Source organism: Podarcis pityusensis, assembly GCF_964106645.2.
Source record: "Podarcis pityusensis genome assembly, chromosome: 4".
Lineage (NCBI taxonomy): Eukaryota > Metazoa > Chordata > Lepidosauria > Squamata > Lacertidae > Podarcis > Podarcis pityusensis.
Window position 1 is genome coordinate 69,502,493 of NC_138027.1, and position 17,296 is coordinate 69,519,788.

A 17,296-nucleotide genomic window follows, 5' to 3' on the forward strand; every position below is an offset into this window, starting at 1 on the left:
TGCTTACCTGGGCAGGGAGCAGGACTCAATAGCTGTACTGGTGCATTCACATAACCCGGATCTCACTACACCCCCACCGTGCCCCAACCATTTCCAGGCATCAGAAGGAACAAGAGTTGCTGATTTGTGATGGCTCCCATAAATTCTAGATGGTCAAGAAGTTTGAGGACTACTCTTCCACTCTGTGTCCTTTGGTTTCAGAGTGCTGTGATGCCATCAAGTAGCTTGGATTTGAATTGCTACCATTATGCTGATGACACGTAGCCATAACTTTCATTTCCATAACCAGATGCTAGGTGGGTGGTGTAAACTCTGAACTGGGGTTTGGAGATAGTTTGTGTCTGGATGATGGTAAGGATACGTTGACTAGGGTAGGATAGCAGAAGATGACTTAACTGCGTGATAAGGAAACTAGTCATTTAATTTTTGTAATCTTGTTTTCTAAATCAAAACCACTTTGGCATAAATAGCTTGATGTAGGGGTGGAAGTAAACATTTAATCTGAAGCCAGGTACCTCAAATGAAAGATAAGAAACTGATTTATATGTAAACTATCTTTTTGTAGGAAAACTATATAATTCTTCAAGACCTGTTATTTTCCTGCAAATACAAAGTTACAGTCCAGCCAGCAAGATCCAAAGGCCAATTAAAGGCTGAAAGTATTTTCTTTACTACTCCGCCTTGTTCTGATCTTAAAGGAAAGAAGCACAAGCACATCAGTTGCCCCACTGAAGGAGGTAAGGCAGAGATCTGGAAAACTGGCAGAATTTTTATTTTTATTATTATGTATTGAATTTGTATCACTCCTAATACCTGCAGATCTCAGGACGGCTCACAACATAAAATCACAATATACACAATTTGGTTGCTCTTGAAAACCATTCTGAAAGATTAGAATAAAATAAAATTATGAGAGATTTCATTGTAAATAGGCGTGTTGGCAAGTCAAAGCAGGTGGAACTCTGGGGTGGTGGAGAGTCCTGCAAGCAGTCAGTTCAGAACCCTGAGAAGAATGAACTGTCCCTTACCTATAACCCTCTAGGGAGGGATGCAGGGAGGAAAAGTGAGAATCAGAAAAATAGAGAGGGGTAGAATAAGTAAAAGAATTATGTGTGTCTATATTTTTTATGTGTCTATGTTTTTAGGCTCGAAAGAAATGCTAATATATTGTTTCTTCTTGTTGTGATGGTGATTTTTGCAGTTCCAGTTGTCCCTAAAGTGTTGGCCAAGCCCGAGAATCTTTCTGCCTCTTTCATTGTCCAGGACATCAACATTACTGGGCACTTTTCCTGGAAAATATCAAAAGTAAATCTTCACCAACCCATGACAGGGTTCCAAGTCACTTGGGCAGAGGTTACAACTGAGAGCAGACAAAACAGCTTGCCCAACAGCATTATTTCCCAGTCACAAATACTGCCAGTAGTAAGTATCTGCTACTTCTGTGTTGTGGGATAGGAGGGAAGACTTGAGGGGACAATAACATGTGCACCATTGTAATGAACATCCTTGATTTAGCTAATGCTTTTTTTTTTTTTACTGTTCCTATTTTCTTTTAAGGATCATTATGTACTGACAGTTCCCAACCTGAGGCCATCAACCCTCTACCGTTTAGAAGTACAAGTTCTGACAACAGGTGGAGAGGGACCGGCTACAATAAAATCATTCCGAACACCTGACTTGCTGATGTCTCCACACAGTGAGTATTGACAATTTATGGGGAAGTATTTTGAAAGATGTCCAGGTAGTATATCTGTTTACTAGAAAATTATTTGTCCTTCTGAGGTACAGATCACACCTGGCAGGTACTTTGATGCCCATACAAACCTTGATGGAATACCCACTCAAGGTTATTTTTGTTTGTTTCATTTAAACATGGTGGAACCAAACCCTGTTGCCAGAATTCACCATACACCGTGGCCTTGATTCAGTGGCTCAGGTTTGTGCACCAGACTTCTAAGAAGCAGGAGAACTATCGGTGCCGCAATGAGCAGCTTACATGTCTGCCAGCCTTCCACTGCCCAGAAACACCCCCCCCCCGCTTATTTAATCTTCAGAGTGATGCAAAAGAAAATATTTTTTCTTCTACCAACATTAATACAGATTTGTATCAGTCATAGTTGATTTATAATGTTTTCCTTTATAGGACCTCATCTGAAGCAACACCACTCACATCATTATAAGCCGCCACCTGAAAAGTACTAAATTGCATTGGATTATTAACTAACTGGAAAAGAACATAAAAGAGCTCTTGCGAAAATATCAGAAAAACGCATCTATACTGGACTATGAAATGGTCTGTGCTTTCAGTGGATGCTCATCATTTGAAAAAATGTTTTATGAACTCCAGGATGAAGTATGCCAGGCAAGGATCACGGTATTCAAGTAAATAGAAACATCCAATGTCTATGAAAATTTAAAGAGTATATGAATATAGTGATTTACCAGCATCATAGCGTACACTGTTTGACATTCACACTCTTCTCAGTCTTTATTACTGTCTATGTGCATGGTGGTTTTTTTGTATTATAGAGAGTTTCAAATGTATAGATGTAAACAAACATTTATCTGTTATCAATTTACTATATCTCTGATCCTGTAACTATTTGTCAAGAGAAACAGAATCTGTTGACAGGGCAGTCTCCAGCTACAATACAAGCACAACCACTTTTAGCTGCACAGTATAAATTCCCTTCCCACTTCTATTTCTTTGGGCCGGAGTAACTGTTTAGATGGCTACCACCCACAAATCTCATATTTTGATTGGTTTAATGAAGACCCTTGATGCACTGTGGCAGATGGGAACCCAACCCCCCAGCTAAAGTATTATCATTCATTTGTATATGCTGCCAATCCCAGATGATCTTGGCAGAAATGTGTGTGCATTAGGAGAAATATACAAGAGGTTTGTTGGCATCCATCTGTCCCAAGAGACAATGGCAGGAGTTGCTGGAATGAGGGGTACAAGGTGCCACCCAAACATCTTAGGGACTCTCCTCCAGATTTGTGTATGGTTTACTCCTTAGCCTTTTCTTCTCCCAAAGATAGCCTGCAAGGCAGTGGAGGTTTATGATCAGGGTTTTCCTTTTCCTAGATGGGCTACCTTCCCAGGTTGATGATCCCCATTTGCCTCTCACTGCCATCTACAACATGTGCAGAAACTGCCTTTTTGACCATTAGATCCATTATTGGTCTCATCTGCTCAATCCACTGGAGCCTGTCTCTGCATGCAGGGGCAATCCCTAACTTACAGAGGCTTTGAGACCCATTGGCTACCATCACCTGGTTTAGCTGGCCAGTTGAAGCCATTCCTCAGGTGTGGCTGCTATCACATGCTGACAGCTTCTAGGACCTACAGGTAAGAGCTGAGTGCAGAGTGAGGACCAAAGGTGGACAAACTACCCCAGAAGGAGCATGACGTGTCCCACAGCAGAGGTACTACACCTCCCCCAAACAAGAGGTTTAATATCTAAATAATAGTGCATTTTGTGTGCATGCACAAGAATGCTTATTGCAATCTGTTCTCTTGCCATAAATCAGAGAAAGGAAAACCCTGTTCAGTCTGAAGGACATATTTTCACATGGGGAGCTTTCCAGGCCACCTGGCAGTGGTTGGATAGACTAGAGGAAAAAAGTGGACTAGGCAACTTGTACCTTTGTACAGTAGGCTACATTCCTGTTATGAAAAGGTCAGAAGTCCACTCCGCCAATATCTCCATCTCTCGGGCAAGCAAGAGACATTATTACAGTTCAAGAACACATTCCAGCCAGGCAAATGCATTTGAGGAGGGTGCAGAGCAAGGACAGTGAGGGGTGTTAACTTTGGGAAGATTTGTGACTTATTGAGAGTTCTGAGGGCTGGATAGAGAGGCCTGAGGTTTCCCACCTCTAATGTAAATGAACATAGAAGCAGATACAGAGAGAGCTTTATGTAGAAATTCCAATACACATGATCCTCAGGATGAAGCTGTTAGAATTACATGTGTTCTTAAATATTCAAATATTGATGTCATTTTATTGAACTAAGCAACACCTCAGAGGATTTTGAATATATTTTTTTAAATGAAACCTCCTTTACTGTGTTATGAAGCACCACAGCCAAACTTTATTAGCCTAAATAATTTCCACATGTTTTCAGCAAAATAGTACAAGGTGACGCCTTCAGATTTACAGTTAATCATTTTTCTCTTGCCCATTTTGCTTTGTAAGCATAAATCAACATGCTTGATAGAAAGTTTCTAGATATCCTGCATGTTAATGAATGCACAGTTCTGATTTTGGTGATAAGCCCTAGAAGACATTTTCCTTCATATTTTTATGTTTTATCTTCTTAAAAAAAAATATCTAAGCACACATGGGTTTTTTTTTGTTTTTTGTTTTTAAAGAGTCTTCATTAGCCCTTCATTTTAAGCTCTGTATTCATAGAGAAGAATAAAAATCTAGGGAAAGGGAAAGGACCCATGGTTAAGTCCAGTCAAACTTGATTATGGGGTGTCGCTTTCCAGTACTTATAAATAAAGAATATCTGAACTACATCTGAAAGTAGGTCCCATAATTTAGGCTTGCCATACGTCAGGAAAATTCCTGACATGTCCTGGTTTTTGGGTGTAAAAATGACAGCAGGGAAAATTTTGTGGGTGCCAGGAATGTTACTTTTTGAAATATGGCAACCCTACCATAATTGCCAGGTGATCCGAAAGTGGATTAACTTCATGGGAGGGTGTAGAATTCTGAACAATGCCTAGTTCATCTTCATGTTCATTCTCTCATCCCACCCTCAGCAGCAGGCCTGGATTTTTAGCTTTCTTTTTCTTTTCTTTTTCTTTTAAGTAAGGCACTCTATAAAGAAAGCTAGAAAACAAAGTGTGGAGGCAACATTCTAAGGCTTACTAGGCAGATGTCCTTGAATTATTCCTTAGGCATTTTTGGGCTTGAGCAACAACTCTGTACTTGTTGTTGCAAATACAATTCATTGTTTCAGAGAGGTTACATGTGTTCATCACTTCACCACAGTATCAGGAGAAGATTTTAACACCTATGAAGCAGCCATTACATTTCAAGCATTGCAATCATATATAGCTTTTGTGCCATTTCATTTCACCTGGATGGTGAACACAGTTATATGGAGACAGCTTCCAAATATTGAGGGACTGAGAACAGCTTGTATGCATTCAGTTTTCATGTAATGCTTTTGTTTCTGTTCAATAGATAGAACAAAAACCCACATACATGCTGAGTCCTAATCTCTCCAGTTTGGATTTTAGCCCTAAACTATGGTAGAGTGTTGGATGTGAATGTGGCCAATGCTGTTCAATAGCATCGGTTTATGTAATCAGTTGCAAGTAATCAAGTTAATCACATGTATCAGTGAACATCCATGAGCATGGAGAGTAAAACTTCAGCTGATATCTGTGCAGTTCTGACAGTTAAATAGATACTTAAATGGCATTGAAATCACTGAGTTATATCATTATGCCAGGGCTTGTCTATGTAGGGATGAGTCTAACTACAAGAATATCATCTGCCTTCAACCAGATCTTGAAGAATATAGGATCAGGGCCCAAATAGTTTTATTCCAATGTATTGCCCTTGACAAAAAAGGTGATATACCAGCAAATACTAACTTATTTATTTTCAGAATACATATCCTTTTCCTTAATCCTTTTGTTGTGGCTGTTAAGTGTTCTTAAACCTTTGATTGATACCTGTGGACATGCAAGTTGCTATAAATGTCATATACACTTGCACATTGTAACCAGGAATATGATGCTTATATGTTGTTGCATGTTTTTTTTATTATAAAAAAATTAAAACTTTATTTAAATTAGTAAATTAATACCTACAGATGTTGATGGCTCTATATGGTTTGCATGCCAAAACTCATAATTCAGTTATAGGCATGAAGTCTATAGCTGTATTACCTCTCTTGAATATATTGGTAAGGTACAATTTGAAAAGTAATTAATAGAGGTTCTATATGTAAAAATATTTTTCTGTTTTATGTAATTATATTGTAGTGTGGAGATAACAAAACTACTTATCTGTTAACTAAATTGGCTGTAGAAATCATGTTTTTACAACAGTCATTTAAAAGTCAGTATTTATTTATATATGTTTTACAAAAGATGGTTCATTTGTGTGTGTCAATGTTACTTAGAATAATCCTTGTAAAAACATTTTGTAAAAAAAAATGTAAATAGGCTGCTGTTTCCTCATTATTTTAATGTTTAGATTTTGTACATAAGTTTAAGTAATAAACTACCCTTCTATATAGAAATTTAGTCTCATGTAATTGTTAATTCATTGAGTCAAAGTGCCTTCCTATAACCACAGTTCTCTATAGAGAGTGGTTGCGATTCTGACCTATGCATGAGGCTGGTCATTCATAGCCCCTGTTTTATACTCTAGTCTAATGCATCTAGGGTAGAGAGGGAGGACTAAATTCAGCATACCCACACCCTGCTCTAAACAACTGTGCAGCACTAGGCAGAAGGCATTCTTGCTCTCACTTGGTTTGCTGTTTTCTTAAAGAAACTTGAAAGGTGGTGTGCTTGGGCTACACACATTCTTTGCTTCTCATGAAACTCCCGCTAACCAGTTTGCAATTTATGTTTCTTCCACGCCAGTTTATGTTTCTTCTATTGTATGGTTACCAGATTTTTTTCAATAAATCCGTGGAAACTTTTTTTTTAAAATTACATGCTTTATTATCCATAATTACATCTATATATCAGTTGTTTTGCTGTCTCGAGAAGTCCGGAGGAGGAGAGAAACCTGGGGGATGGAGTTGGAAGCAGAGTTTGAGAATATGACTGTGGGATGATCACAGAATCACAGATTTGGAAAGGACCTCTGAGGGGCATCTAGGCCAACCCCCTGCAATGGAGGTACCTCAACTCAAGCAGCCTCAGCTTAAAAGAACATAAGGCTTCCCTGCTCCATTTACAGCTATTGTGACACAGAAGGTACCCCCCCAAGCCCCATCCCACCAATCTCTCCCTTTTTATCAAAGAGGAGGGGAGGGAGGCAAGCAAGCAAGCAAGCAAGCAAGCAAGCAAGCAAGCAAGCAAGCAAGCAGAGGTAGCCTCCTTTAATATTTTTAAAGGTTCCTTTTAATTTTTTAAGGTTCATTTTTAATAAGGAGGGAACAGGAAAGCTGTTAACATAAACACCCCCCAAAATAAACATAAAACATTCCTCCTCCCCTTTTATTTTTTGCTAGTGGGGGTGGGTGCAAGGGAAGAAAAATGAAGAAGCAGCACATATTGATGTATAGGGTTGGGGAACCAAATGTGTGAAAAGACTAAGGGAGAATTGGGAAGAGTTTATGAGTAAGGAGGAAAAAATGGGGAGAGAGAAGGGAGGGAGGGAAGGCAGTCCAATGTAGCTCACAAACATGCAGAATGGAGCAAAAGAGGCAAAACAATTCCCCCCCCTCACCACCGTTAATTTTGAAGCAACAGCGAGCGAAGGGAAGGCTCAAGGCAGCATCCTGCTTTTTGCTGGCTTGGTAGCTCAGCTCACAAGCAGGCGGAATGCAGCAAAGGGGGCTTTAAAGGCATGAAAAAGTGATCCTTCTTCCTCTTGAGCAAGCAGGAGAGACCCGGCTCAAGCAAGCAAGCAGGAGGAGCAGGGCTGTTTGCAGAGCTGACAGGGCTGTCCCCCCCCCCCGCCTCAGCTGTTAGGTGGAAGAGTTACAGCAAAGCCCCACTGCACCTCCGGCTCCTGAGGAGACCCTCTCTGGAGTTGTACCAGATGACTGCTTCGGGCTCTAGGAAGGGTCTCCTCACGAGCCAGAGGTGCAGCGGGGTTTTGTTGAGGCTGCCACTGAGCCTGCATGTGCCCGCCATGTTCCCTCTCTGGAAGTCCCCAGGCATATGATTAATCTGGGGACATTACATTAAATCCAGGGACATTCCGGGGGAGGGGCAGGATTCTGCCCGGGGACAGATTGGTGGATCTAGGGGCTGTCCCCGGGAACCGGGGAAGTCTGGTAACCATATTCTATTGCCTCTGTTATTAAAGTTCTCAATGCTAAGATAATTTTTCAGGTCCTTTATGGAGCTGCTATTTGAATCAGGTTGGATGAAATCTTTGGATTTAAATGGTGTTTCTTACAAGCGCTTTCCCCCCTATACCTGTTTCTAATGCAGCTATGCTATTGGAAACAGAGGGGACTAACCCTTTGAAGCAAGAGCCAGGCAGGCAGTCCTGCTTAAAATTTATACCTTTAGGATGGCAGCAGGGGTTGTTGTGTCTTCTTGATGGCAGTGATGGTAGTGTTTGGACAAAACATGTCACCCCTAGAACCTTGTAGCATTGGAATTCCACCCTCCCTTGTCCTTCAGTTGGGAATATCACTCAGCATCAACTTTGGTAAAGCAAAGATTATGGGATATTTTTCTGGACCGTTTTGCTCATTCTTTTCTGGACCGTTTTGCTTGCCTGCCTTGTACCTTAGTCATTTCTAACATTGATCCTTTTCAGTTAGCTGCTTGTTTTAGGGATTTGCATGTAGTTAAATAGCAAAAAGCTTTTACTGTGGACAGATTTAAGTTATTGCCTTCTCAAAATTGCTTTTTGGTAGATGTGCTGGTGTTCTTTTCTCCTTGTAAGAGCCCGAAGGTAGAATCTGTGGTATATGTTCTGTTTCCTAATTTTTAGGCTGAAACTCATCTTCCAACGATTGTCCTTTCACTGGCCAAACTATCAGGAAGGTCAGCTCAATTGTATTTTAAATACTTGCTGGGAAATAAAATGCCATAGGTGTCATTGATAGGGGCCAATTTTTTTACCAGCGGCTGTGAAAGCAGGAGGCAATTAACCATCTCAAGCTGGAAGTCTATGTTTGGGAGGGGGAGCCTACATATAGCAAATACAATACTATGTGGCACCAAACCAAATTGAATCTGATTTAGTGATGGTTTATTGCTCTTCAAATATGCTACCGGTATTACACTATTCAAGGTGCATTATTTGGCAAAGGGGAAGGAATGTCTATGTCTTTTGTTTACAGGTGATATAATTTTATTACCTGGAATGAACCCAATCTCCTCAAGAAAGGCCTGAAGCCAAAATACTGGCTTTTCTCCAATGACAATACAACATAAGGAAAATCAAAGGAACCAGACTGTGGATTGCAGACAGATATGAGCTTTGGAAAATGTATAACTGCAGGTGATGCGACAGAGAATTAATCTTGCCAGTAAGACACTGGATTTCCCCACCTTTGTTCCTGCTGTCAAGGTAACACTTCTTTGTGTCTTAACATTTGGGGCTGGTTTGTAGCCATCATTCTTGAACCTGCAGAAGTAAAGGCTAATAATATCCCAAAGATAACACATTCTACTTTCCCATAAGTTCTGGAGGAGATACATTTATTTTAGCCTTATGCAGATTGGAAAGGGCATAGTGAAAGTCCATTGGGGAGATTGAATTTTTTATTATTTTTACTATGCATGTAGGTTTCAATGAGGGCATAACTTGCTAGGTAGTAAGGTGGGGGAAAGGATGGAATTTATGTACTAAAATATTTGTTTCTGGCCTAATTTTTACACTCAAAAGGGAAAGGAGCAGATCCCCCATGGTAGGGTCTAATTTAGGTTGAAGAGAAGACTCCCTGGAAAAGACTGATGTTGGGAAAGACTGAGGGCACAAGGAGAAGGGGACGACAGAAGACGAGATGGTTGGACAGTGTTCTCGAAGCTACAAACATGAGTTTGACCAAACTGCAGGAGGCAGTGGAAGACAGGAGTGCCTGGCATGCTCTGGTCCATGGGGTCATGAAGAGTCGGACACGACTAAACGACTAAACAACAGCAATGAACTGCATCTCTTTTCTAATAGAGAATGATATTCTTTCTAAAGTCTAGTAGCCGGTTTGCTGCCTCTTTGAACTTGAAATCATGTTATGCAATCATCAGGGTGACTAAAGTCAATCACCTTCTGGGGTCATGATCAAGACAAAATGAACAGTATGATTCGCTGAAAAGAAGCTAAGTGGGCTGAACCTAACTGGAAGAGAAAATAGGTTAACAGCAATTAAAGTTTGCAAAAAAGAAAAAAAAATCTCACTGCATATATACCCACATACTTGGGAGTTGATCTCACTGATCTGATCCGAATAACTGCATTCAGAGCCGACTTTCTGCTTAAGTACTTCAACTCTGAGATCATTCTAACAGTTGAAAGCAGAATGTGACATCTTAAACCAATACAGGTTGTGATATCTGCACACCTGCTTTATGAATTTATCTCTGCCAGAAAGCCAGAGAAAAACAAAGGACAGATCACTCCTCGTTTTAATAACCTTGGCTGTGATTAATTAGATACTTTCCCAATGGTAAAGGCCTACTGGATTACTCTTGAGATTCTTACTTTATTTTGCCCATGTCAAATATGCATCATCTTTTGAAATACTTGGCTGCAGTGATCTCAAGAAGTAGCGTAATTTATACGTTGTTTGGTGCAGCTGCTTATCAGTTCCATCAGACTACTTTGTAACTTGCCCAGATATATTGCTTCAAACGTGTTTGCCAAATACTTTTGCTAAAAGAAAAAAGTTGAATTGTCACCTATAGCTTGGCAAATTCTGCCAGGCGTACAAATTATGCTAGAGTTACATGACCTAGATTGTGGAAGAACCCACTTTCTGTTAGTTGGCTTAAAAAGATGTGAATGAATAGCAGAGACGGTCCGATAATCGGACAGCCAGAAAGAGCAGTTTAAGTTCCCTATGTCTGGATAATATCATGCAGCACAAAGCTGACACTACTTTAAATCTTTGCTGTATGTTTGTCCCTCAGGAACTACAAATGTGTATCCATTTCATACCTTTATGGGGGGGGGTATCTCACTTGAATGATTTGCATTTTGTTTTCATACGTAGTCTCAGCAGTGCGAAAAGAGACTTTTGTTTCAAAGTTTTCTGATAATAATTATCCTAAAGTCAGCTAGGGAATGTAGCAATACATGTGCAGGCTAAATACGAAATACTACTTAAAAGAGAGGCCATTTTAGATCCTGTTTGGTTTATTTTGCCTTTGGATTCTTTCTCTTCCTGAAATCCAAGCTAAGACCAAGCTTAGGTTTCTGTTCTTGGGGCTACTAGAGCATTTTTAATTATTTTTTTACAGTTATGGTTTCTTAAAGCCTTTATTCGATTATTTAAGACAGTATATTTTTTCACAGATAATTTTTGTCAGAATTCTTTGAGGGTATTTATTTTTGTATGTTAGCTTATCTCTACAGCTGTAAAATTATTTCTCACCCACAAAGTTACCATATTTGTGATGGGGGGGGGGGGAAAGCTGCTTGCAAAATAAAATCTCTGCATTTAAAATCCACGTTTGGTAATGGGATAATTAAACACCCATTTTGACATTAACTGGCTAATAAAAACCTCATGGGAAAAAATGTGTCTGAATGCCATGGATAATTTAGTTAGACAAATCAAATCATACAGAAGTCAAAACAATTGCCTTCGCACAAAGATTAAGGGTTATTTTGCTCCCAACATGAACTCGAACAGTGACAAAGTTAGCAGGGATTTGTTCTCTCTGAATGCAGGCTGAAACAGTATTTGTGCTCCTCTGTAATTTGCAGTGCATGTGCTCCTGGAAATCCTGATCTTCAAAGTACACCACAGGATTAATTAATTTAAATGTGGCTTGCTACAGTTCAGATTTTAGGCTATTCTGTCAGTGGGGCTCTCACCCCAAATTGAAACGATGCAATACAATATGGAGTGAAAGGGCAATAGAAAGCTTGGATAGAAATTCCAGACCTTGTTGGCCAACTTTGTTGGCCTAGCATTGAAGCTGCTTTAGGTCTATATACCACTGGAAAAGGGATTTGCTTTCATCAGCAAAAAAATCCATATTTGGGGGGATTTTCTCTCTCTCTAGTGCAGTAAGAGTTACAGTAGGAGCGATCCCATCTCTCATCATCTGTCAGATAGAACTTGATAACTTGATTTGCAGTGAAATCCTTTTAACCGATATGAAAATGTTATGTTAGACTTCCCTGATGCTCAGATAGCGGGCAAAATTATTCCACAATAAGCAGTTGATTTTATCATCACATAATAAACTATACCCGACATATTCAAAGAATGACTTGTTTTCTTATCTCATTGAAATAGAAGCCCCACTTGTTTAAAATGGCAATAATATGTGTGAGAGAGGTCTGCATTTCCTTCGAAGACATATATTCTCCGTGTGTGTTTTTCTACACAGAAAGGAATGTGGTAATAATATAATTTTTTAAAAGCATTACTGAGCCTCAAATCCTGTTTATGGATTCTTGCCATTGGTGTCTTGCTACTACAGACACCACTTTATTGCTGAAGCACTGGTTCATATTATCTTGTTCCTTATGTTGTCAAACGGGCAGCATTTACACCCAAAAGGGAGGAATCAGCAATCTAAGGGAGAGATCCAAGGTTTGCAGAAGTTCAGCAACAACAAAATCTTTGGAAAGTAGGAAAAAATCTAAAAGAGGCAGCAGCAGCAGCGGTGGCGGTGGGGGGGAACGGGACTCAAAGCAGGCTAGTGCATACTGAGCATGCTCAGTGGGCACAAGAAGTTGACTAACCATCAAGGTACTGGCTAGATGCTGAACAGTGGTGGCTAGATACTGATCAACCACCTGTCTCCAACCAGCTACTGACACAACAACCTTTCAAGGAGGCTTTCTAATTAAAGTGCTGTGTGTTGTTACTAAAAAACAACAACATTTTAGCTGAGCTTTTGATGACAAAGGAAGCAATATTGACAATGCCTCTTCCTGCACCTGCTTCCTGCTGTTGACCACGGAGGACTACCATCAACTAGAAAGAAGATAAAAGTCTCAGAGCTCCAATAAGCTTAAACTATTCCTTTAGCTTATTTTATTTAAATAAGAACCCTGTTTTATCTTAAATGCAAGGATTGGTTAATGATGGTTTTAAAATTTAAATTAACTTAATAAACTGCTATTAGAATGAAATTACAGTGCCGTAGCCTACTAGTGTAGCTTCACTCCTTAAACACAGCCATTTTTTTTTAAGTGGTTTCAGTACTTCCCAAAGATACTAAATGAGAACAGCAGCAACCATGGAAATGGGTGTCCATTAACTGAACATGGCCCACTCACCCCTTCACAAAATTTGAAGACATGCTGAGTTAGTCATCTGTAGGATTACCCCATGATAACTTAAACATAACTACTCATATACATGGAAAGTGGTGTGAGTGTCTGTATCTAACATAAGACTCCAAGAGCAGGTTCTTCCATATTTGTTTTCTCCTTGCAAGCCCATGCAAACACACTGATTATAAATATTTTAGAAAGCATCAGTGCCAATGCAATGGACTGCCTTAACAACCTTTGGGATATATCAGCTGTTAGTGCTTCTAGAGCCCTACACCTTGAAGCAATGAGTGAGCTCTTTATAGGAGGGAACTAACCCTATTGAAGTCAAGCTTCTAGCCATTATAATTACTAATCCAACCAGATATGCTCAGGGCAGAGGAAGGTCCTCACCTGCTATTGCATGCCTGCCACCAGACTGAGTGAACTTTCCTCTTTGTTCTGAAGGCCTGGCCAACCTGTCAGCACACCTGTCAAGTCAAGTCAAGTCAAAGGTTCAAAGTCCGGGGGTCAATCCATGCAAGCGAAGTCCAAAGGTCAGGAAACATAGTCCAGTGTCAATCCAAGTAAGCCAAGTCTGAAGTCCATCAGTCAAGGTACAGAGTCAAACCCAAAGAACAGCTCCATAGAGGTCCAGGAGCATCCAAGCCAAACTCCATCAACATGGACAGTTAAGCAGACACAGGACCTCAGCCCTGCTTCCCTTAGATACTTTGCATGCTGATTGCAGCATCTGGGCTTGATGAGACATGTGGCCCTCACCTGTTCCGAGCCTACTCCATCTGAGGAATCACATACTTTCTCCCAGAGCTAGCAAACCCCACCAGCTAAGGAGCAGAGCTGTGGGCTGTTACTGCCTCAGCATCCTAGAACACTCCTCCTGATGCTCCCTACACCTCAGTGCCTGCTGTGTTCGTGGAGGCCGCTCTGGTGATGGGTCCTGCTGCTCTGCTTCCTGTACATTGAGCCCCATGGACTTGCCATGCTCCGTCACTCCGTGAGTACTTCCTTCCCCATCCCCTGCTTGCCTTGGAACTTAATGCAGGAATTCTGTTCTTGCATTCATTGTCACCTCTCTTTGGCACATGAAATGCTCCTCTCCATCTGCACTACAGAGAAAGGGTCAGAGGGGAATAATTTGCCAGGACCAGTAATCAGCTTCCATGATGAGGCTGTCAGGAGTTCAGCCTACACTTGAGTAGGACCCTGGCAGAGACACATGCCCGACTAACATGTTTCCTCCCTCCTGGTCGATCGTTCGGGAGCTTCATAAGCATTCATAAGCCTGAACATCACAGTGACTGATGCCAACAGACATCAGCACACTTAGGGATCCACAGAGTCTTCGCAGCTTGCGTAACAGACCTCAGCAACTCAGCATTTTGGCTAATCTATTTACATATAAACACACACGGAGCACTGCAACATGGCTCCCTCTCTCTCTAGCATCAAACAGCAAAGAAAAAAAGAACAAAGGACAATAGTCCCACTTCACAGAACACAAACATACTGTCTCCGTCACATCCCACTCTGTGGAGTCAAAACATACACCGTCATGTGATAGATAAAAATCCCATGACTGCAATCATAGATCAGGAATTCTAACAGAGGCATGCATGCATGCAGATACTCTTAGACATTATTACAATGCTAAAAATAATTTTACACTTATTTAGGAAAATCACTGTTCAATTCTTCTGCCAAAGCTGAGCTTCAAAATTTAAATGGATTAAACGTTTCTTTCAGATTCAAAATGTGATTTTACGGCCCGCAGGACTTAAACCACATTATAGAATAATTCAACTGATTTCAATAGCATGACTCCAAAGTAAGCAGTCTAAAGTTTGTAGCTTAACCCATTTTTAGGAGCATGGCTTTACAGTGAGATACTAAACATTTTTGCTTGGGAATAAATTCCATTGGGTGGTATTCAATACCTGTCTTACTCTGAGTAGACCCATTGAAGTTAATGGAAAGGCCTAACTTAATGTCATTAATTTCAATGGGTCTACCTTGAATAGGACTTTGGTGTTGTTGTTTTTTAAAAAACTAATTCCATTGGTATCAGAAATATTGATCAGCAATTTAAATAATACGCCATTTATGTCATTTGAACCTTGAAATAATGTGTGATTAGAAGAACCTATGGGAGATGGAAATCAGAAATAGGTTACACTGAATGAAGGAAATGTCCTTTAGTCCCATCAGAAATGTTAATCAGAATGAATCTGCATCCAAGCAGGTTAAAATGGAAATGTCCCCATGCTTCAGCTTAGGGCTTTAAATGTATGCAGTTAGTGCTTGTTATGTCACCATAGTAGAATGGTGGGCACCTCAGCATTGCTTGTGGCTCCATTGAATATCAAACACAGTCAAGTATATACAAACATAAAGTATAATTGTAACTGAGGACTGAGCCTGGCAATTGTCTATGAGGTCGTGGAAAATTCCTAGTGAAATTCTAAAGCCTGCAGGTGGTAGATTCAAGATGAAATCGCAAAAGAGCACTATCACTTAAGAGCATATGTTGTGCTTTACTTCTTGCTCATAATCACCAGAGAGGCAGAGGTGCATCTGAGGAATACATGTGGTCTGAAACATAGACCACATTGTGTCTGTGTCTGTGTGTTTGAGAGAGTCAGTCAGTCCTACATATTTTCTTCCTTCTCTAAATGGTGCCCATGGGATTATCTCTTATTCCAAGACCTTGCTGCTTCGTGGTACAAAGCAGATGTTCTTTATTTTAAAACCCATAGGTTTAATAAAGTCCCACATTTTTGAAATGTTGACGTTGCATCACCTCATCCCAAAGCCCACTTAGAGTGGGGGATGACAGAATATTACATGCTTACCTCGAGGGACCGCCCTGGTCCAAAAAACGGTGATTCCATTGGTTGTTGATGGCAATTAGTACCATTGCAGGTTTCTGTAGAGGGGGAAAGGTTCACAGAAAGGATCAAATACTTCTTCTGAGATATATTCAAGATTAAATTCCAGAAAACCAATGTATTTTTAGAACATGTGTCATAATAACCTGAAACATAGTTACCTCTGGGGAAAAATCAGAAATCAAGCTAACAAACTTTTCATAAAAGAATGGAAATGGTTTGTTGAATATTTACAAGCAAACTGTAAACAGATAAGAACATTGGCAGGATTATTGTAATAACCTGTAGTTTGATAAGAGTATATATTTAAAATAGACGAATAAATGAACAAATTATGATCAAGGTGTCTCCCAGCCAGGATTCTGGGTTTCTGGGGTTTTTCCTGTTGTTATTCGGTCTCTCTCACAGCTACAATAAACCTACGATTAAAATTATGGACTGGTCATTTCTTCGTCAGAGGGCAAATGGGCAAATTTAGCAGGGGATCAAATACTCCCCCCCTCACTGTATAGTCACCCTGGCTGTGAACAGTAGGAAGTCACATAAAGTCTATTGTGATTTGTGATCCTGAAATCAGAATCCCAATTTGATAACTAGAATTTCCCACAAGCTGGACCTATGGTTAAGGAAGCATACTGTCATGCACCATGGAAAGGTAGAGTTCTGTACTTTTAAAAATGAAGGCTTCCTTTATGCTAAATATCAGACTGCCTGGTTCCTCCCCCCTCATTGTCACAATTTACAAATAAAAAAAATCTAGGAAATAAACAGTTTGATACTATCACCAAGCAATCCCAATACTCTCTTATCAGGTACTATATTAAACAGCTAGCACAGAATTTAAATAAGCTTCAGTAGTTTTGAACTTGTATAAAACCTGAGCTTTTGAAAAATCACCTATTATTACAAAGCATTGCACTGTGAATTGTGCTTCTAAAATGGATGTAAATTGCATTGTTGTAATCAATTTTCTATCATTAAGGAAAGCAGATGTTTAAGCATAAGGCACTAATCACATCTCAGTGCACGTCAAAACCACCAACTTCATATACACCTATAGTATAGTATGATCCTCTAGAGAATAACATTTCCCTTTTTCTCCAATAATGCCCCATTTGACTTCAAATCTCTGTCTACCTTCCCCTCTTGAACTAGTGCTTTGACATTTCTGCAGGACACTTACTGCTGGAAATCTGAGGAGGAAATGCTTAATAAACAATGTTTGTTTGAAGAACCTGCAGTCTTACTCCTTGAGGAGAGCTTCCCACATGACCATTCTC

At 40.1% G+C, this 17,296-nt stretch overlaps 1 protein-coding gene across 1 annotated transcript in view; it reads left to right on the forward strand.

The window, feature by feature from the left end:
- ANOS1 (anosmin 1) overlaps positions 1-6,274 on the forward strand; it is a 91,243-nt gene extending 84,969 nt beyond the window's left edge. The window contains exons 11-14 of the mRNA XM_081001337.1: positions 566-737; positions 1,202-1,422; positions 1,558-1,696; positions 2,144-6,274. Of these exons, the coding sequence (XP_080857463.1) occupies positions 566-737; positions 1,202-1,422; positions 1,558-1,696; positions 2,144-2,202 (591 nt within the window). The 3' untranslated portion in view covers positions 2,203-6,274. The remainder of the gene's footprint in view (positions 1-565; positions 738-1,201; positions 1,423-1,557; positions 1,697-2,143) is intronic.
- The last annotated feature ends 11,022 nt before the right edge of the window (positions 6,275-17,296 follow it).